Raw genomic sequence first — 21,530 nt, 5'->3', positions numbered from 1 at the left:
GAGTCAAGGTCACTGAAAAGTAAAATGGAGTCCTTGGGTATGTGATTCCATAGGAATCTGGGAGAAATAGTTAACAAAAAGAAAACTTGACAATCCATTTCTCTTCCATCCTGCTGGGCTCATGCTGCTGGGGCTTTGGAGGTTCTAATATTGGAGCTCTCTGCAGCAGCAGATAGGTTTGCTGTACCTGTGATATTGCATTGTTTGTTCAAAATTGCAGAGATCCCTAATACATGGAAAGAGCCTTTTGGTTACCTTGAAAGTAATCTCTCCTAGCTATTAAAAACCACTGCCTTTGTTTTAGTTAAATGAAAGCAAAAACGCAGCATTTAAGAAGAGGTTTTTCATATTAGATTGTTCAACCTTTCTCATAAAAAGGCCAAATATAATTAAAATGTATAGCTTTGAAAAAACAACACATGCTTTACAACAGTACACATCTTTGGGGTGCTTTTTAAGAGACTCCAGTTCACTAAAGGACTGATACTGCCCTTAGCTTCACCTTTGTGCCTACAACGTAAAAGAGTGGTAGAAGGTACTCTGCTGTTGTGGTTAATTATGTTATATTGCAAAATCAAAAGGCATAATAGAATACTTTGAAAGTTATCCCCTTCAATAGCTATTGTAAATATTTTGAAAACTATCACTTTGAAATATTTTAAACTATCACTATAAATATATTTTTTAATAACTTTGAAGTCCATGCATTCTCCTTCTAATAAATGGCGACATTTTGGATATTTGGATATCTTCACATGGCTGCCCTGTTGCAGACACAGTCATCTACAAGGCAGGTCCAATGTCATGCGTGATGATGGCAATTAGGGTGTCCCCTTCTCCATTCATTGCTTCTATGCACAGGGAACAAATCAATAGGGCTTATGTGGGCAGATGTTACCCCAGGAGTGGTGTAGGTGCAGTCACAGAATGGTAGCGACCGTGTCCCTGGAGGCAGCATGTAAATAGGGCCTTACTGGTATGGCTCGAAGGTGACCTTAAGTGTTAGTCTTCCTGCCTCTGCCAGTACTTGCCTGTCTTACTCTTAAAACATTGGCACAAAACAATTTTACATAGTGATATGTATCTTTCCATCTCTCCAATGAATGAAAGATTATGCAACTTGTTGCAAGAGAAGTGATATGTTTTTTCCAGTTCCATAAATATATTTCAAGCACAGAATCATATGTATGTCTGTGTTTATAAATGTTCTTCTGTATTTGTCAAGGCTCTTTCCGATCTTGCAACATGCACAGAGGGTCCGCTTGTTTTTAAAACCAAGCCAATTACAAATTGTACTTTTAAAAATAGATAAACATTAATTAGAAAAGTCAAAGTATTCATGCGGATTTACATATATCAGTTTGAAGTGTGTGTGTGTGTATATATATACTTAAGTTGGAATGTAAGACAAAAGCTTGGAGGCTCAGTCCTTGTGGCCTGCAGCAGGGGGAGCAAAGGAAGGACAAAAACACACGCAGTGGTTTAAATAGGCCATAACCTCTTTTGCTACAACTTCCATGAATTCAGTTGCCCTGTCCTGGTAACAGAGCCCATGGAGGAGTCAGAAGGTTAGAAATCTGGCAAGCAGTCTAGGGCAGAAAGAGAGGACAGAGAAGAAACAGGCAGGGTTTCATGAAGGTCTGGATGCCTAGCAGGTCTCTGGGCAGAGCCAAAAGAAGGGACTTGTTCAGATGAAAGCTTCTTTTCAACTGAGCCCTTTTGTGCTCCCTGAGCCTGAGAGAAACTTTACACCAGCCTAAAATCTCACATTTAAAATACGGCTTTCTGCTTCCGTTTTAAATGCAGGATTACAACGGACTCCCTTTGCACGTGCTTCCTTTCCCCCCTCCCCGCTCCCTCTTCCATGTGTTTCATTGATCTAGCTCCTCTTCTTGCAGCTTTTCCTTTTTCATGGAGGGAACGCAAGCGCAGCTCACACAGGGTAATTTGATAGCTCATTATCTCCAATCTATTTAAAAATGGAATAAAGGTCATGTAGTGTGGGAGATACCCTGGAGGTTAATGACATCATCTACAGGGCCCGCAAACTTCCGTGAGTGGGCAGTCTCAATAGCAGGATAAAAGCTCCATGTGAAGAAGCCCCAACACTCTTCTCAGGCTCCACCTCCTTGCTGAGGAGTGCAGAGCCTTAAAGAGTCAGTCCTCTGGTTTCAAGCTTAGCATTCCATCTCCTCTCCATGAATTCATGCCAGGCATGCTGTCTGAGCTGGTGCACCAGCTCCATGCAGTACAAGACTCTTGGAAATCAGTATGTCAGCTCCTTGTTGGACCTAGTCTGTGGCTCCTGGGTCTTGGGTATTTTGGTTCTGGGAGTCTTTGGTCCAGATTCAGGGGTCTCCAGCACTTTGGCCTGAGGTTCTTTGGTTCAGCCATGGTGCTTGGGTCCCATGTCTCCTCTGTTAGCTCCACTGGCCTCTCAGCCTCTGTGTCACTACAGGACTCTGGGGTCATGACACCAACAAAGTGGCAGAAACTAAGGAGTTTCATAGCCTGTGTGCTATAAGAAAAGCCAAAGCCATCTGCTGGGAAAAACTATTTATCCCACACCTTGATTGCCTGTGCACAAGTCAGAGCAACTGACAACACTTTAAAATCACAATATAAAATCACAGATAAACATAACCTTTATATAAAGCAGCACAGACTTGGCAGGGAAAAGCCTGCTGGAATAAAAATGTCTTTACCAGCCAGTGAAAGACAGCCAGAGAGGGGACTATCCATGCTTCATTGGGCAATGTTTTGTGTTCCACAATATTGGTTCATTCACTAGGGAAATGAATGGTTAAAGGAGGCAGACGACATAAATGATCTGTACCTTCCTGTAACCATCACCTGGGTCATAGGTACATATCAAAAACTGGAAGTGAGCTCGTCCAGGGTCCTGCCTCTAAGGACCTCCCCTGGTGGTATACTGTGGTTGACCTGAGAATGTCCTTGACTATGGTCCCAACAACCAAGTGCCAAGACACTTGAAAACAATGATAGGCAATAACCCGTTGTGATACACCAGGCATAGTAAGAAACCAGGAGGAAAGCTGTTTGAATAATTGTTAGGTACCACCACTCCAAATGGGGAGACTTGTAAAATTCCTTCTGACTCTGTGAACCCGGTAGCTGATAGATGTCCTTAGGAAGACAGGAAGCACAAAGCAAAGTTAAACAGCCATCTACCAACAGAAAAGAAGGAAGGGAAAGGCCAGGCTGTACTTTTCTTAGCCCCATTCCTGGCCTGTTTATATGCCCTGAGAGAGGGTAGAGGAAAGGAGTATTTCCTCTGATCCGTACCAACTAGGCCTGTCCCATAAGCCAGCAGTGTCAAACTGCCAGCTCCGTAGCGTTCCCTGCCCCACAAATCAAGTATACCCAACTCATGTAAGTATTTGGGTTTAAAAAAATGTATTTATTACTAAATGTATACCTTGCTGACTAACCGACATGGATTCTTGCAGCTTATAATATTATAAGATAAAATATAGGATATATGTTATAATACCATTAAAAACCATTAAAACAATACATAACTCCCAATAAAGTGTTTAAGTTTGGTTCTTTAATATCAGTTGAACCATACACATACAGCCATTTTTTAGGACTGAAACCTTAACACTGAGTTGCCATTAAATTGTTTTGCTTGTTGCATTAAAGCTTTTGCCTTGTTGCTTACAATAACTGTATTTGGACATAGTACTCAACCCAATAAAGATCGCATTATGTCTTGGAACTTACATTTTAATAGTTTATACTTGCATTGCCTTTCCAAGTTGAGTCAGTGGTATTTCAGCAGAGACTAGCTTTTTGCAATATGTTCTATTTCAGTGTGTTTAGCGCTACTTTCATTGCACTTTTCAAAGGGAACACAAATGTTCATTAAACATGTATTGTGTAGATGTACATGTTTTTCCTTCATTAAAAAATAAGTAGAAATAGCTTGCCAAAGTATTGCTGGCATATTGGCAGACACTAGAGGTCAGTAGAATAAAGTACAGGCAATTTTGAGCCTAAACTGTCAGTTCCTTGCATAGGAGTGGTGAACAACCTATAAAAGCAACGATGAAGATGATGAAAAAACAGACATATTTTAAATTAGATGAATATATAGCTATATTTTCATAAGTTCTTTGGAAACCATTTCATAAATTCTTCTTGTCTTTGTTCTAGATGAGGGCATTGGATTTCACATAGTTGAGAGGGAAAATGTTTATCTGAACTGTGTGTGTGTTCCCTCATCTCTCAGATCTTTGCATATAAGCTAAAAGATTCTGGTATAGCAACATCAATCCATTTTCTACTTTGTATTCCGTCTCTTTTTGGAATATTTGTATTTTCTAATTTGGAATACTGATTTTCAATAGACTCTTGATGGTTTGAGACAAAATTGTACTGTCGTTTAGGTTTCCCAAACTAGGTTTGTTTTTTGTACTTGATTTATACCTTTTCCCCCCCAAAACTACTTCCATAAAAATAACAGAGTATACACTTTAAAAAAAATTAATATTGTAGACTTCTTACCTCTCTATAGAGCTTTTTGTACAATCTGAGCAAGAGCTAGACCAAACATTAGTTCACTTAAGCTCTTTTTAGAATATGCATGCACTGTATATGAGGTTTTATAACAACTGATAAAATTGGCAATTCTAATGGAGCAAGGTTAAATTCAGTTTATGTGTCTATACTTTCTAAATGATAGTAAGGAGCTGTATATCATAAGGGAAGATTACTAACATTCACTTCTCACTAACAGCAGGGGATGTGTGTGGGGAAATCCACTTTCTAGTGAAGAAATGGACCTTTGAGTGAGGCACACAGATTTGAACATTAAGGTTCTTGAAAATCTGGGAGAAGCTACTCCATGTAGGTGAAAAGCAAGGAATGAATTACTGTGGGCCTTTTAGGTGATATTTTGTCACCTGAATTTCATCCAAAAAAGGGTTCTTCCTCTGCCTTCCCAGTATGGGTAACAGACAGTGAATGAATGCAGCAGGCAGGATTAGAGAGCTGGTATAGTGAAGGGGATACATGGGAGATATGTAAGCAGAGTACATTCAAACCTTATTTTACCTATGAACTCACTAAGTGGCCTTGGGCAAGGCACTATTCTTGTAGCCCAGCTCCCCATCTGCAGTACTACCCTACTTTCTAGTGCTGTTGTAAGGGTTCTTGAGGTAATATGTGCCTGGAACAGTTGAAATATGTTATACAAATATTAAGTAGTGTTATTAAATATTATCCTGCGTTTGTTTGAACTCAGGATCTTTCCATTTCACTTAGCCATTAGTCCTGACAGTGAATCATAGAATCATAGAATAGTAGGGTTGGAAGGGGCCTACAAGGCCATCGAATCCAACCCCCTGCTCAATGCAGGAATCCAAGTCAGAGCATCCCTGACAGATGGCGGTCCAGCCTTGTCTTGAACGCCTCCAGTGTGGGAGAGCCCACCACCTCGCTAGGTAATTGGTTCCATTGTCATATTGCTCTAACAGTCAGGACGTTTTTCCTGATGTTCAGCCGGAATCTGGCTTCCTGCAACTTGAGCCCATTATTCCGTGTCCTGCACTATGGGATGATCAAGAAGAGATCCTGGCCTTCCTCTCTGTGACAACCTTTCAAGTACTTGAAGAGCGCTATCATATATCCCCTCAGTCTTCTCTTCTCAAGGCTAAACATGCCCAGTTCTTTCAGTCTCTTTTCATAGGGCTTTGTTTCCAGTCCCCTGATAATCTTTGTTGTCCTCCTCTGAACCCTCTCCAGTTTGCATCCTTCTTCAAGTGTGGTGCCCAGAACTGGACACAGTACTCCAGATGAGACCTAACCAGTGCTGAGTAGAGGGGAACTAGTACTTCCCGGGATTTGGAAGCTATGCTTCTATTAATACAGCCCAAAATAGCATTTGCCTTTTTTGCAGCCATATCACATTGTTGGCTCATATTCAGCTTGTGATTGACAACAATTCCAAGATCCTTCTCGCTTGTCGTGTTGTTGAGCCACGTATCCCCCATCTTGTAACTGTGCATTTGGTTTCTTTTTCCTCGGTGCAGAACTTGGCATTTATCCCTATTAAATGTCATTCTGTTGTTTTCTGCCCAGCGCTCCAGTCTATCCAGATCACTTTGAATTTTGTTTCTGTCTTCCAGAGTATTAGCTATCCCGCCCAATTTTGTGTCATCTGGAAATTTGATCAGCATTCCCTGCACCAACTCCTCCAAGTCATTAATAAAAATGTTGAAGAGCACTGGGCCCAGGACTGAGCCCTGCGGTACCCCACTCGTTACCTCTCTTCAGTTTGAGAAGGTCCCATTGGTAAGCACTCTTTGAGTCCGATTCTGTAGCCAACTGTGGATCCACCGGACCGTTGTTTCATCTAGCCCACTTTGAGCTAGTTTGCTCATCAGGTTATCATGGGGCACTTTGTCGAAAGCTTTGTTGAAGTCAAGGTGTATGACATTTGCAGCATTCCCATGGTCCACAAGGGAGGTTACTTGATCAAAAAATGAGATCTGATTCGTCTGGCAGGACTTGTTTTTGACAAATCCATGTTGGCTTCGAGTAGTCACTGCATTGTTTTCAAGGTGCTTCCAGATGGATTGCTTCATCATCTGCTCCAGAATTTTCCCAGGGATTGATGTCAGACTGACTGGTCTGTAGTTCCCAGGTTCCTCCTTTTTACTCTTTTTGCAGATACGGACAACATTAGCCCTCCTCCAGTCATCTGGCACTTCCCCCGTCCTCCATGATTTCTCAAAGAGAGTAGACAGTGGTTCTGAGAGTTCTTCTGCCAGTTTCTTTATTACTCTAGGATGCAGTTCATCTGACCCTGGAGATTTGAACTCATTCCAATTAATTAGGTGTTCCTTGACCATATGCCTATCGATCTCAAGCTGCAATCCTGCCCCTTCAGCCTGTACTTCGCCTTTGCCAGGGCGGTCATAGACCCTCTTTTGGAAGAAGACTGAGCCAAAGTAGGAATTGAGCACCTCTGCCTTTTCTTTGTCATCTGTTATCGTTTTGCCATCCTTATTTAATAGCTGAACAACCATTCATGTCCTCTGCCTTTTACTATGCACATAGCTGAAGAAAGCCTTTTTGTTGTTTTTAGCATCCCTCACTAACCTCAGCTCATTCTCAGCTTTAGCCTTCCTGACACCATCCCTGCAATTCTGTGCTACCTGCCTGTACTCTTCCTTTGTTACTTGGCCTTCTTTCCACTTCCTGTATGTGTCCGTTTTTGTTTTCACGTCATCCCTAAGCTTTTTGTGAAGCCACATTGGCTTCTTCTGTTGTCTTCCACCTTTTCTTCTTGTTGGAATGGTTTGTAATTGTGCCTTGAGAATTTCCTATTTAAAAAACTCCCACCCATCTTGGACTCCTTTTCTCGTTAGCGTCGCTTGCCATGGGACCTTACTGATCATTGTTCTGAGTTTATTAAAATCAGCTTTCCTAAAATCCAGGGTATGCGTTTGATTACCCTCGGCTTTTGCTTCCCGTAGAACCAAGAACTGAAGTACAACATGGTTGCTGTCCCCCAGAGTTCCTGTAACTGCTACTTTATCCACTAAGTCATCTCTGTTGGTTAGGATCAAGTCAAGGATAGCCGATCCTCTAGTTCCTTCCTCTACTTTCTGTAGGAGGAAGTTATCCGCCATACAAGTCAGGAATTTTCTGGAGGGGCCATGTTTTGCAGAATTTGTCTCCCAACAAATATTGGGGAAATTGAAGTCCCCCGTTACTACTACATCATGCTTCCTTAAAACATTGGCTATTTGCTTTCCAAAAGTTTCATCCTCGTCTTCTCCTTGATTGGGTGGCTGGTAGTAGACTCTGACCACCAGGTTCCTTTTATTCTTTGCTCCATTTATTTTGATCCAGATGCTCTCGATGGGGCCACCAAGCTCCTCCTCCTGTATTTCTGTGCAGAGATATTTATTTTTCACATACAGTGCAACCCCACCTCCCTTTCTGTTCCTCCTGTTCTTTTTGAACAAGTTATATCCTTCAATTGCTGTATTCCAGTCATGAGAGTCATCCCACCAAGTCTCAGTTATACCTATCAAGTCATAATTTCCCTCCTGTATTAAGCGTTCAAGTTCGTTCTGTTTGGTTCCCATACACTGGGCATTAGTATATAGACATCGAAGACCACGTGCTTCATAGTCTGGCTTTCTTCCTACATGTTTCTGAAGACTATTATTGGGCGCTATCAGAGCTGTTCTCTCTGTTGCAGTGCATGCGCCTACGTCCATTGTTACCCCCAACATTACATCTCCCTTCCCCGTAGGATTCAGTTTAAAGCCCTCCTGATGAAGTTCTTCATGCTGTGGCCAAACACATTCTTCCCATCCTTTGTGAGGTCTCATCCGCAAGTACCTGAAATTGGTTCCACTGCTTCCACTGGTGCAGAGTGGCGTCTAGTTCTTCTTCTCCTAACTGTCACCCTTTTCCAAGGAGTATCCTCTACTCCATTTTTCTTCACCTCAGCATTTCCCACTGCCTCATCTTGCTGTTGCTCTTCAAGCTTCTGGTCTTCCCTTTGCTGCTGTAGTTCCCCCATTCTGTCCAAGAACTCTTTGTGTTCTCTTATTCCCCAGAGGGTTGACAGTCGCCGCTCCAGTCCACTTACTTTTTCTTCCGCAGCGTGATCAACTTGCACTTGTTGCAGGTGTAGGCCATGTTGCTCTCAGGCAAGAAAACAGACATTGCACACACCTTGCAGGTCGCCACCACTGGAGAGTCCTGTCCTTCCATTGCCTCTTTTCCCTTTTTGTGTCTAGTTTTGTGATTGTTCTAGACTAGCCTGTGCCTGCTCCTCTACTCAGTAGAGGTTAAAAGCAGAGTCCCGCTGGTGTGGAACTGTGTGTTACAAGACAAACAAATGAAAAAAGTTAGTTAAAAATAAAATTAAATGAAAAAATGAAAAAAAAATAAAAAAATGTTAGGGGCCTCCCACTTGACCTCCCCTGCCGAACTCCCCTGGCCAACTCCTGTTTGTTCCCCCTGTTCGTTCGCTCTAGTCGCTCGCTTGCTTCTGTAGTCCCTGGACCAGCTGGAGCAGCTTGCTCTGCTCTGCTCAGCTGGGAGGCGGGACACAGACTGAAGCTTCCCGCCCACTCAGCTGCTGGGAGTACTCAGGCCACACACACCCAATTCAGTTGGAGCTCTCAGAAGCACCTGGTGAGCTCACAGCCACTCAGAAGGATAAAGGGCAGCCCCCTGGGCTTCCTGCAGCCCACTTACCTCTTAGCCTCTGTCTCCTTTGTCTCTTCTACCACTGCAATTCCCCTGGCCAACTCCTGTTTGCTCCCCCTGTTCGCTCGCTCTGGTCACTCACTCTCTGGGAGCTTGCTTGCTTCTGTAGTCCCTGGACCAGCTGGAGCAGCTTGCTCTGCTCTGCTCTGCTCAGCTGGGAGGCGGGAAACAGCAAAGGGAGAGAGCACATGAGCCTAAGGTCCATTCATGATCTCTCTTTGGGATCCAAAGGGTGAGGTATCACCTGAACAGCCTAGCTGAAACATTCAAGTCTGACAACTATCTGTTCTTATAATATCCTTCCTCATGATATCTTCCTAGTATGTTACCATTTGGGAGGGAAAAAATGACAGACCAAATACTAACTCTAAAAGACCTGCCTCCAAGTCTAGGGCATTTAAAATTCGAATTATTGTATTATGACACGGCTGTGTTTGGACAATCAAATCTTGGCTTAAGCTGAGATATGAATGAGCTTCATGCATCTGTGTTCATCGGATTCACTCCTCTTTTTTGAAGCTGGCTTTAATATTCTGGCTTGTTTGGAAGCCATTAACCAATAATTTATTCATTCAGATGTAACTGTAGTTGACTGTGGCTTGTTTCACCACGCATGTGAAGGGAGGAGCAAAAAAGCTAAGTGTAGGATTCTTCTTCATATCTCAATTTATTAAGCCACATTTGATCACCTGAACACAACCATTATTAGTTAACAGTTTAATCTCAAGGGAAATATAAAAATAGTTACAATTAAGTAAATGATGAGACCTATACTTTTTCCTAATTATTTTTATGAGTTGTTTATAGTTGTTAGTTGTCAACATGGACATCTGTTACTTTTAAAAATTATTTTTGTTATCTATATTCTAGGTTATTGACTTGGGCTCTGGAAAAGGCTACCTGAGCTCCTTCTTGTCAATGCAGTATAATCTGAAGGTTTATGGAATTGATTCCTCAAACACGAACACCCATGGAGCTAATGAAAGGAACAGGAAATTGAAGAAACACTGGAGAGCCTATCAAAGACGGGCAAGAGCAAATGTCAGAGGCCAAGTGTTGGAAGAGGCAAAGGAAAGGCCAGAGCAAGATAAAGAGAAATGTAAAGCAAATATCAGTGAAAAGCTCTTAAGTACTAATAACAGTCTTCAAAGTCAGACCCAGGTGGCTGCTCCAGATTCCATTCTTTTTGAAACAGCTGATGTTTTCATAGACTCTGATATGTATATTACTAACAAACAATATGAACTTCACTCTGGGGCTCAGCTGCAGCCCGATGAGAACAACATTCCAGAAAATGTATTTCTAAATATTCTGCCCGCTGATGCTGTAGAAGCTGACTGTTCACCCAGAAGTAATTGCAGGGAGCTCTGTGAAGAGGAGAGAGAACGAAGGAAGATGGCTTCCCTTAAAGCCAAAGCAAGCAGGTCAAAAGAAGCCAACATATATTCTCCATTAACGTCGTATGTCACTGCAGAAACAGAACTACATGATATTATTGCAGATCTGGAGGTTATTTTGTTTGATATTATACATCATTCAGCTACTTAGCCTGATGTTTGAATTCTTTTTTGCTGGAGTGTGTTAAGAATTCTTGAATCAAAACTCTGTAGCATTGGTTTTTTAACAGCAGAGGGGAAATTCACAATGTGTCCTCTGTTTTACAATGATGCCACTGTTATTTAGAAATATTGTTTCATAAATACAGGTTCAGCTAGGTGGGGTTTGGTATATAAGTGGTATTTCTCTGCCATCCATTTCCTTGGTGCACTGTTTTAAATATGGGCTGTATAAAATAGAATTCCTTGAGCTTCAACAGTTCCTTTTGTTTAAATTTCTACTGTTTTCACAATTCCCCTGAGTTACCTTATTTTTAAAACTTTTATATGTTGCATGGCAGTACAGTCCCCCCCCCCCCACATCAAACGTATTTCACATTAATAATTGTTACAGCGTTTTCAGTGTACAGGGTAGTGTAAGCCCAAACAAGCCCAAAATGTAGATGAGGAAGGGCAAACAGCAGTGAGAAGGAGACAATAGAAGGAGGTAGAGGCAAGGGTAAAGGGTATGCAAAGCAAATATACTTTGCTTTGATATGACAAAGCTTAACTTTTTAAAATTTATAAATTGAGATTTAAATAAATAGCCAATATAGAAAAACTGGAAATGTGAGGAAATGACGGAATTAATGTTGAAAATATACATATCAGATGTTGCAGATTGCAGAGCAACTTTAGAAGTGCAATAATTGAATCTACCAAACATGTTACGGCACCAGTATATTGGCAAGACTTCTATATAGCACAGCATCTTGTTCCCATTATTTGTTCCAGATTCTTGTAAACTGGTCAATATTTGGAAAGTCTCAAACAAAATAAATTAGCATTTAATTAATGAAGTTTAGGCAGAATCCAGCTAGTTTCCCTTGCTAATGGAAGACTTCTGTCAGCAGAACAAGAAAGAAGGCAATTTTCAGTGACTCCCTCCTCCCTGAAGCCCCCACATGCCCCTAAAATCTGCTCTAGAGGGTTGTTGTTGAATCGTGGGTTGTCATTACATGCGAACCTTGCACTATGGATTAACTATGGGTAGTTAATCACAAACAACCCAGAGTTCATAACTTAACAGCAAACAGTGTGTTCTCTTCCTAGGTTGTGTTTAAAAACCCATAGTTAAAAGCATAGGGTAGGATTCGCATGTGACAACAGTCCATGATTTAGTGACAGACCATAATCTCGGTTGTCATTACATGTGAACCAGGCCTATGTGTCATTCCCCTTGCTCACTTCTGAACTTTGCTTTTTGTTTTTGTTCTAGGACTGTGTAATGGTGGGTTTACATACCTGTGGCGATCTTGCTCCAAGCACGCTGCGACTTTTTAATGCTAAACCTGAAATCAAGGCAGTTTGCAGTGTAGGTTGCTGTTACCATCTGCTGTCGGAGGAGCATGAAACTCAGAAAGGTACAACAGCCCTTCTCTACCTGAATCAAGGTTAAAAAAAAAAAACCTTTAGTAAATGTCATTTGTTTCTTTCATTTACATTTTTTTTTGACTGGTTTTAATTATGTTTTCTGGAAGTCTCACTTCTAAATGCCCTCTGGCTATCAAGTTTTGCTACTTTCTTCAATATTTGTACTGATCATAGGCTTATTAATGCTGAATGGTTTAATGTGATTATAAAAATAGCTGCTTATACACCACGTCTATCAAAAATGTGTTTTGTTCATCATAGTTTTTTCATCCTCAAAGTTCATATCAGATTTTGCTTTTAGCAGTGTACACATAACGACATCACATTAATTCATCATACAATAAGTATATTGCTTTGAGAAAATTGTTGCTGCTTGCAATCATTTCTTTAAAAAGTAACAACTCAAGTTCAGGGTGTGGCATTTTGAGGTTAGCATTAGAAGATTATGGCTGAAAATGTGAATGCTACTTAAGCTGGTTTAGCCTCATGGGAAAGCAACCAGTATAAATGCATGTACAGAAGTTTAAGAGTGTTGTAGGTAACAGTGCATGTGTATAGTAAGGGAGAAAATAATTTCAGAGGATTTCTCTTACAGTTTAAAGAAACTTTATTTATACTTAACTATGATCTGAAATGGGAAAAATACAAAACCTATCCAGTGTTGTCTTGGAGTTTACGAAAAGATTTATTCATTACTGCAGTGGGAAAAACTTCTGTTTTTATATATGTTGCTTTGCTTTTACACGTACTGTCGAAAATCATAAATTTAAATTCTAGAGGGGCAATTGTGGTATCTCTTGTAATAAAAACAGTAGAAGGACAAAAATTAGATTCTAAATGAATGGGCATAGAAATGGAATATTGAAAGTCTCCTTGGCTGCATTCCAACAGAGTTAGGCATGTGCATACCCATTGATTTTAGTCATCTTACGCATGCTTAACTTTTTGTTAGATTGTGTTCCTGGTTTGGTATGGGTCAGTTCAGTTCTGCTGACACATAAAGAGACTACACATTCCTTAATAGTAGAGTATGATGGAGAACATGAGTTTTGTGTGTCTAACTCTCTCGGAGCAATGAAAGAATCTTCTTCTGTTTCTCATAATATCCCTCTAAAAACAAGTTATTCTGATACCATGATAACTCATGAAAAGCTCCAAACAAAAGTTCAAAGCACTTGATTTCATTTCCATCCCATCTCTAAATATTGCTGTATGGGACATCTTTGCAGTGTTTAAATCAATTTGTGAGATATCTGACACATGGCTGTAAAGGACATAACAGATGTTTTTAACCAACATGTATGTTGAAGCATTTAAAAATCTTTACCTTATTATATTTCACTGACAGTTTTGTGGCTGTCTGACAGTCTCCCACAAAGTGACCAGTTCAAAATATGGAGGGTTTTTGTTGAAGGAACAGTACAGGAGAAATTCAAAATTCTGGTTTTAATCTGTATTTGTATTTTTTTTCTTTGAAGCATAGAAAAAGACAGAAGTTTTCCTTCACTGAATAAATGAAAGCCAGTGTTTCTGTCATATCTTGAAAGGATACATACAGCAATCTAGATTCATGTCTAATGGACAGTTGGAACTAACTTGGGAGTGTGCATCTCCATTCACTCTAGCATCATTAGTGATTTATTACAAAAGCTTGAATTACAAATAAGACACTGAATTGCAGACCGGAAGGTCAGCAGGACAGCTGTTCGAGACCTGAGTGCTGCGTGACGGAGTGAGCTCCCGTCTTCAGTCCCAGCTCCTGCCAACCTAGCAGTTCGAAAGCAAGAAATTGCAGGTAGATAAATACGTACCGCTTTGGCGGGAAAGGTAACAGCGTTCCGTGCACCTCGGTGTTCAGTCATGCCAGCCACATGACCACGGAAGCGTCTTCGGACAGCGCTGGCTCTTCGGCTTAGAAATGGGGATGAGCACCACACCCTAGAGTCGGACACGACTGGTTGGGGGCACCTTTACCTTTTTAAGTTAATATAGCTGATAATTATATTTATGAATATGATGCTGTCAATGCAACGTTATGTATGTAAATTAATGGCTAGGGCATTAATTTATCTCATGTATGAGGATGCTAGAATGTATTTGTTTCAAAAACCTTCAGAGAATCAAAAACAAGAACAGTGAATAAACACATAGGGCAGTATCCAATACTGTCACAACTAGTGCTAATGATGTTGCACTTGCATAAACCAATGCTAGTGCAGCGTCATTAGCACTTGCTAGGCACAGGGAAAAAACAGTGATTTGCCACCACATTTCAGCACCGCTGTTGTTATTTTTTATTATAATAATATAAAACAGTTATATTATTTACTGCGTTTGGATCTCTCTAGCTTAGAAAAATGCTGAGCAAGGGGGAACATGATAGAGGTGCATAAAAATATCCATGGTGTCGAGAAAGTGGATAGGGAGACATTTCTTCTCCCTCTCGCTCATAATACTAAAACTCCATGAAGTTGATTGGTGAGAAGTTCAGGACAGATAAAAAAAGTATTTGTTCACACGGTACATAGTTAAACTATAGAATTTGCTGCCGCAAGATGTAGTAGTGGGCACCAATTTGGATGACTTTAAAAGGGGATTAGACAAATTATGGAGAGTAAGACTTTCAATGGCTGCTAGTCATGGTGGCTATATATTACCTCCAGTATCAGAGGCAGTATACATCTTAATACTAGTTGCTGGGGAACACGAGTAGAAAGGTGCTGTTGCACTCATGTCCTACTTGTGTCACCTAGTATGCTCTTACGTTCTTATTATGTATTGTGTTATTATTTATATAGTGCCATCTATTTGCGTCTGGGGTCTTCAGCATGATATCCATGGGCATACACATACACAAAATGGCCATAATATTATCTGTTCAGAAAGGGGAGAAAATGAACACCTTGAAGCATGATGAAATAGACTTTCTCTCTTTAGTTTGGCTACTGGAAGTGTGCAGTACTTTTCAATGGTGGTACAAAGAAAGATGAGGACAGTGGGGCATTTGAGTCTACACTGGAAGTAGAAAGAGAGACCAAAGCAGGGGAGAGAAATGAACACCAGCCACAAGTTTATGACACGTAAGTAAAAATTTGACAGATAGATGATGGGGACCAAGGCACAGTGGTGTACACTGTGGATGCTGGAAGGGAATGTTGTTAGGCAGATGAGTATATTGCATGATGGCGCAAGACTCGAAGTGAAGACGACCGACCATGCTCTAGAGTGCATAATCGTGCCTACTGCATGGCAGTGCAGGCAGGAAAGAAGGTTTATTTACACTACAGTCCTCAAGTAGCCATCCAGTGGAGCTCTTCTAGGTGGTCCAGCGGTTGTTAACATCTTCCCCCGTAAATGGGGCCCTGGTCCAGTTGAGGACCCTCTGTGACCTTTTTGCATCGCACTTTGAGGACAAAATTGCTTGTCTCCACAGCGACCTTGATGCTGTTGTTAGTGCGGTACCAAAGTGTCAGTCAAAGTGTTTGATGCCACCATCTGCCCGATTTTGTGGGATCAATTCCAGTTGTTACGGCCTGATAATGAGGACAAGATGCTTGCAATAATGCAACTGACCATGTGCCCTCTTGATCCCTGTCCCTCCTCGCTAATAAAAGCTAGCCGAGGGGGTATGACTGGGTGGGTCCAGGTAGTGATAAATGCTTCCCTATGGGAAAGGGTGGTCCCTGCTGTCCTTAAGGAGGCAGTAGTGTGGCCACTCCTGAAGAAGCTCACTCTGGACCCAACAGTATTAGACAACTACCACCCAGTCACAAATACCCCTTTTCTAGGGAAGGTACTTGAGAGGGTTGTGGCGGACCAACTGCAGGCACTCTTGGAGGATACTGATTATCTAGACCCATTTCAATCTGGGTTTTGTCCTGGTTACGGGACTGAATCAGCCTTGGTCGCCCTGATGGATGACCTTTATCGAGAGATGGACAGGGGGAGTGCAACCCTATTAATTCTGCTCGATTTCTCATCAGGTTTTGATACCATTGACCATGTTATCCTCCTGGATCGACCCCATGGGATGGGTATTGGAGGCACTGTGCTACAGTGGTTCCGGTCCTACCTACAGGGCTGATTTCAGAGAGTAACATTGGGTGACTATTCCTTGGCCCCTTGGCAATTGAGCTATGGGGTGCCACAGGGTACCATCTTGTTCCCAGTGTCGTTTAACATCTATATGAAGCTGCTGGGAGCGGTCATTAGGGGATTTGGAGCTAAATGCCATCAGTATACTGATGACATGCAGCACTATCTCCCTGTGACATCTGAATCAGGAGAGGCTGTGCAAGACCTGAATCAGGGCCTAGACTCAGTAATGGGCTGGATGAGAGTCAATAAACTGAAGCTGAATCCTGGCAAGATGGAAGCCCTGTGGGGGAGTGGTTCCCGGGTCCGGGAGATAGGCTCATTGCCTGTTCTGGATGGGGTTGCACTCCCTCTGAAAGATCAGGTCCGTAGTCTGGGGGTACTCCTAGATCTATCATTGTCGCTGGAGGCCCAAGTGGTTGCGGTGGCTCGGAGTGCCTTTTACTCAGGAGTGCCTGAGACCTAAGTTCCAATCAAGCCCCAGTAAAGCTTCCTTCCTGGCTTCATTAACAGTGAATGCTATATGAATCTGACATATAACCACAGCCAAATTAAATTAAGGAAAATGAAGACAACCTTTTTAAAATACATGTGCAGACTTTGCCATTTGAGTCTGTTCCTACTATGGCTAGTGATAATGCCACAACAAGAGAGTGGCCAGAGGTAAGCCACTTTTTGGGGCCATGGGCACATTTGACAATTTGAGAAACTGTCCTGGGCACCCTCACAAAATGGCTGCCATGGGAGGTGTGGCAAAGGACCAGTAACCTGACCCACAGACTCTGCCTCTACAAGGCAGAGGTGGGGTCGGAGCCCCAACACATTAAATAACTCCTTTGAACCATCAGTTTTTGGCACCATCAGAAACCTGTTTCACAGTAATCTCAGCTGCAGGTAAGAAATCATGTTTATTTATTTATTTTAAGTGGGAGGGGTAGAGCACCTTAGTGGGTGCCAAGAAAGGTGTTGGAGGCACATTGCCGCCCACAGGCACCACATTGCCGCCCACAGGCACCACATTGCCGCCCACAGGCACCACATTGCCTACCCCTAGAATAGGTTATACCTAGGACATGCAGTATATGTAGAACGCCCAACAAAACAAGGTTCACTACTCCTGCTGCCCTACTTAGTCTTCAGAGCTCTGCCACCCTCCTCTACAAGGCATGATTTAACTCCGGTATGAGAGCAGGAACAGCCCTTCCCTACACAATAGTCAGCCACTCTTGATTCTCACAATAATAGTTTTGACATCTCAGAACTGGCACCAAGACAAAGAGACTGGCTCCTTGGCCAAATTAACATCTTGGTTATGTTCTTTTTGTCACTACTGTTGAAATCAGGCTTGGTGAAAAGTAAACATGTTTAGGATCAGTGTGACAGTCTTTTATCATTTTGACTATTGGCAATGGGTCTTGGCCACACTTTGGGAAGCGTCTTTATGTAATGTTCCAGATCTTTTAAATGTCTTAAGAGTGGTGTTTTTAAACAGCTTAAAGAAAGAGGGCACATTAGCTTTTTAAATATATACGGTGCCTTGCATAAGTATTCACCCCCCTTCAACTTTCTACATTTTTTTGTGTTACAACCTGGAATTAAAATGGATTTAATAGGCATTTTTACCATTTGATTTATTCAACATACCTCTCACTTTGAAGGTGCAAAATATTTTTATTGTGGCACAAAAGTTAATTAAACAAAAACAAACTGGCATTTGTTGGTGGCATAAGTATTCACCCCTCTGAGTCAATACTTGGTAGAAGCATCTTTGGCAGCAATTACAGCTATTATTTATGAGTATAAATTATTTATTTTATGAGTATAAATTATTTATGAGCTATTATATGAATATTTTGGGGTAAGTCTCTACCTTTGTGCATCTGGATCCTTCCGTTTTTGCCCATTCTTCTTGGCAAAATTGCTCAAGGTCTGTCAGGTTGGATGGGGACCATTGGTGAACAGCAATTTTCAAGTCTTGACACAGATTCTCAATCAGATTGAGGTCTGGTCTTTGTGCTGTTCTAAGACATTCAAATTCTTGTTTTTAAACCACTCCAGTGTAACTTTGGCTGTGTGTTTAGGGTCACTGTTCTGCTGGAAGGTGAACCTCCGCCCCAGTCCTCTTGTAGACTGACACAGGTTTTCTTCTACAGTTGCCCTGTGTTTGGCTCCATCCATCTTGCTCTCAATCCTGGCCAGTTTCCTAGTCCCTGACGATGAAAAGCATCCCCACAATATGAAGCTTCCACCACCACGGTTCACCATGGGGAAGGTGTTCTCAGGGCAATGAACACTGTTGGCCTTGCACCACACTTAGCATTTTACAATAAGGCCTCAAAGTTCAGTTTTGGTGTCATCAGAGTAGAGAACCTTTTCCCACATGTTTGCTGTGTCTGTTATGTGCCTTTTGCCAAATCCAAACGGGATTTGATACAGGTTTTTTTCAGCAATGGCTTTTTTCTAACCACTCTTCTATAAAGCCCAGCTTTGTGGAGCATCTGGGTGGTAGTTGTCCCATGGACGGTTCCTCCCACCTCATCTGTGGATCTCTCCAGCTCCTTCAGAGTTACCATTGGCCTCTTGGTTGCTTCTCTGACTAATGTCTTCCTTACCCAGTCACTGAGTTTTGGTGGACGGCCCTCTCTAGGCAGAGTCACGGTTGTGCCATAATCTTTCCATTTTGTAATAATGGATTTAATGGTGCTCCAGGGGATGTTCATCATTTGGGATATTTTTTTTATAACCCAACCCTGATTTGGTGCTTCTTCAGAACTTTATCCCAGACTTGTTTTGAAAGCACCTTAGTCTTCTGATGCTGTTCGGTTTACATATGCTGTCCAACAAACTCCTTCCAGAAACTGTGGTATTTAATCTGAGATCATGTGACACTTGAATTGCTCCAAATGGACTCCAACTAATTATGTGACTTCTGAAGGCAGTTGGTTGCACCAGAGCTTATTTAGGGGTGTCACAGAAAAGGGGGTGAATACTTATGCAACCCAGACTTTTCAGGGTTTTATTTGTAAATCATTTTGTAAAATATGTAGATTTCCCCCCCAATTCAACATTATGGACTATTTTGTGTAGATCAGTGACAAGAAATTCTAATTAAATCTATTTTAATTCCAGGTTGTAACACAACAAAATGTGGAAAAGTCAAAGGGGGGTGAATACTTCTGCAAGGAATGATGTCTGTCTGTCTGTCTGTCTGTCAGTCTAGGTAGGATGTGTGCACTGTGGTATCCATAGCATCACAGTCCTCATGGCTTTATTTAATACTTGATATTCCAGCAATAAGAAGTCACCTTTTCTGTCTGAATACTTAATTAAAATGATTAATTGCACATGATTAATATGTGGGATTTTATAATAGACCTTTCATATAACTTTTTTATATGAAAGATTTTATGTCTTCCAAGCATAACTTCAAAATCTGTTTTCGTTTTTAAACTTTGTGTTTATATTTGTGTACTTCTAAAGCAGCTTATTTTATATATTACATTTTAGAGAGTAAACTCAATATTTGGCTTTCAGATTAAGGCTTTGCATGCTTTCCACCCTCCTAGAAAATAAACTGCTTAAAACTTCCAGATTGTAGTTAAAGGTGTGCAGTAAACTGTAAACTATTCAGCATTTAAGAAATATTCCATATTGATGCAACAAACTTGGGATGCAAAGCTAATGGGTCTGCTTTAGGGGGCTTATAACTTTTTATATTGTGTAGGTTTGGTCTGAGTATTGGGAGGCAGGCAATACTTCATGAGTGGTACAAGAAAGATGTATGATCACCATACTTCAGAAGTGAGGTAATACCCTCAGGTCTTCTATGGCTTTCTGGACCCATTCACTGCAAGTGCAAATAGCCACAGAAGTTAGTTTGTGTATCCAGTATTTTTTAACGTTATGTCATGAATTTACTATGCAATCTGGGAAGTGGTGCTCATCTCTCATTTGCATTTCAGGACTCGGTAGATGATGATCAAATCTTAATCAGACATCCTTCTTTTTCCTGATATTTCAGCAGTTAGAAACTTGCTTGATTTTTTTTTTTAATCAAAGCTGGCAGAATATCAGGAATTCTGTATTCGGTACCACAGTCTACATTCTTTGTATTTCCTTGGGTTGGTACAGCCTTTCATACAAGGAAGTAACTACATCTAGAATTGTAGCTTAAGGCTACAATTTAGATATACTTAAGCTCGTGGATTTAATTGGACTTAAGCAAGCCTAACTCTGTGTGGATTTGTGACCCAAGTTTGTTTTAAAAATTAATGTGTTTCTTGCTTCTAAGCATTTCAGGTTAATATTTTTATATTAATGACATTTAGCGCTATTAAACTCAAAATCAGGAAACATTGATCTGCTTTAGGGAAAAGGTAGGGTTTACCTATAAGAAAATAATAAAGATGTAGGTGATGGGTTCTGCTGCATCCTTTATTGTCTGCTTTTTAAAAAGCTTAGTCACTAATATGCTATAAACCACCCAGGCCTGAATACAATTTTTGGTGACTTTGTAATTAAAAGTTTAGTAATCTTTGTAATTAAAAAACAACAACTGATAAGCTGTTGGTGCCAGCCGTGTGAATTCAGTTGCATATGAGATATAGTTTCCATATCAAGGCACCCTTCACTGTTTATCTTGCATCCCAAAGCAGTCCCTGCTAATAAGTGTATGATTAATACAGAAATTTTTCAATGTGCTTGGCAAGCCCTGACAAATTTACACTGACAGCTGTATCTGATCTTCAGTCAGTTATAAATTTTTGGCAGGTTTGGCATAAATTTTATTTCTTGCCCTGCGGCATTCCATTGCTTCCCAGAAGTAGTTAGAAATGAATCCTGAACATACTTTGGGTTCTTTCTTAATTTTAATATCTCATGTGTGAATAAAGACTGTATACAGTTGTACACAACAGAAATAAGTGTAAAATACAAAAAACCAATCAGGACACAAGCTAAGGTGAAAGTTTGGCTAACTTTGAAACGTGTAAATAAACATCCATTTTTCAAGACCCTTGAGAGTTCTGCATTGTTTTATTTTTATTTGGGATAGTTGTATACTATATGTAAACAATGGCAGACAATGTTTCTGACATGATAGAAGGCATCTTAGAACTTTGAAGAATACACACACATATATTTACATTGAATATAGTTTAATCTCCTTATATTGCTCCCAAGCACCTGCTCCCTCCTGGTAGAGCC

The 21,530-nt window shown here is 41.0% G+C and overlaps 1 protein-coding gene across 5 annotated transcripts in view; it reads left to right on the top strand.

The window, feature by feature from the left end:
- METTL25 (methyltransferase like 25) overlaps nt 1–21,530 on the top strand; it is a 73,970-nt gene that overhangs the window by 12,175 nt on the left and 40,265 nt on the right. For all 5 annotated transcript variants that reach the window (XM_084810391.1, XM_084810393.1, XM_084810390.1 and 2 more), the window contains exons 4-5: nt 10,132–10,770; nt 12,076–12,220. In XM_084810391.1, coding sequence (XP_084666517.1) covers nt 10,132–10,770; nt 12,076–12,220 — 784 coding nt within the window. The remainder of the gene's footprint in view (nt 1–10,131; nt 10,771–12,075; nt 12,221–21,530) is intronic.

This window comes from Heloderma suspectum, chromosome 7 (assembly GCF_057233095.1).
Source record: "Heloderma suspectum isolate Gila_16-S chromosome 7, 16-S_ref, whole genome shotgun sequence".
Lineage (NCBI taxonomy): Eukaryota > Metazoa > Chordata > Lepidosauria > Squamata > Helodermatidae > Heloderma > Heloderma suspectum.
Note: the sequence above shows the minus strand (reverse complement) of the source record. Positions and strands in the feature narration are given on the sequence as shown.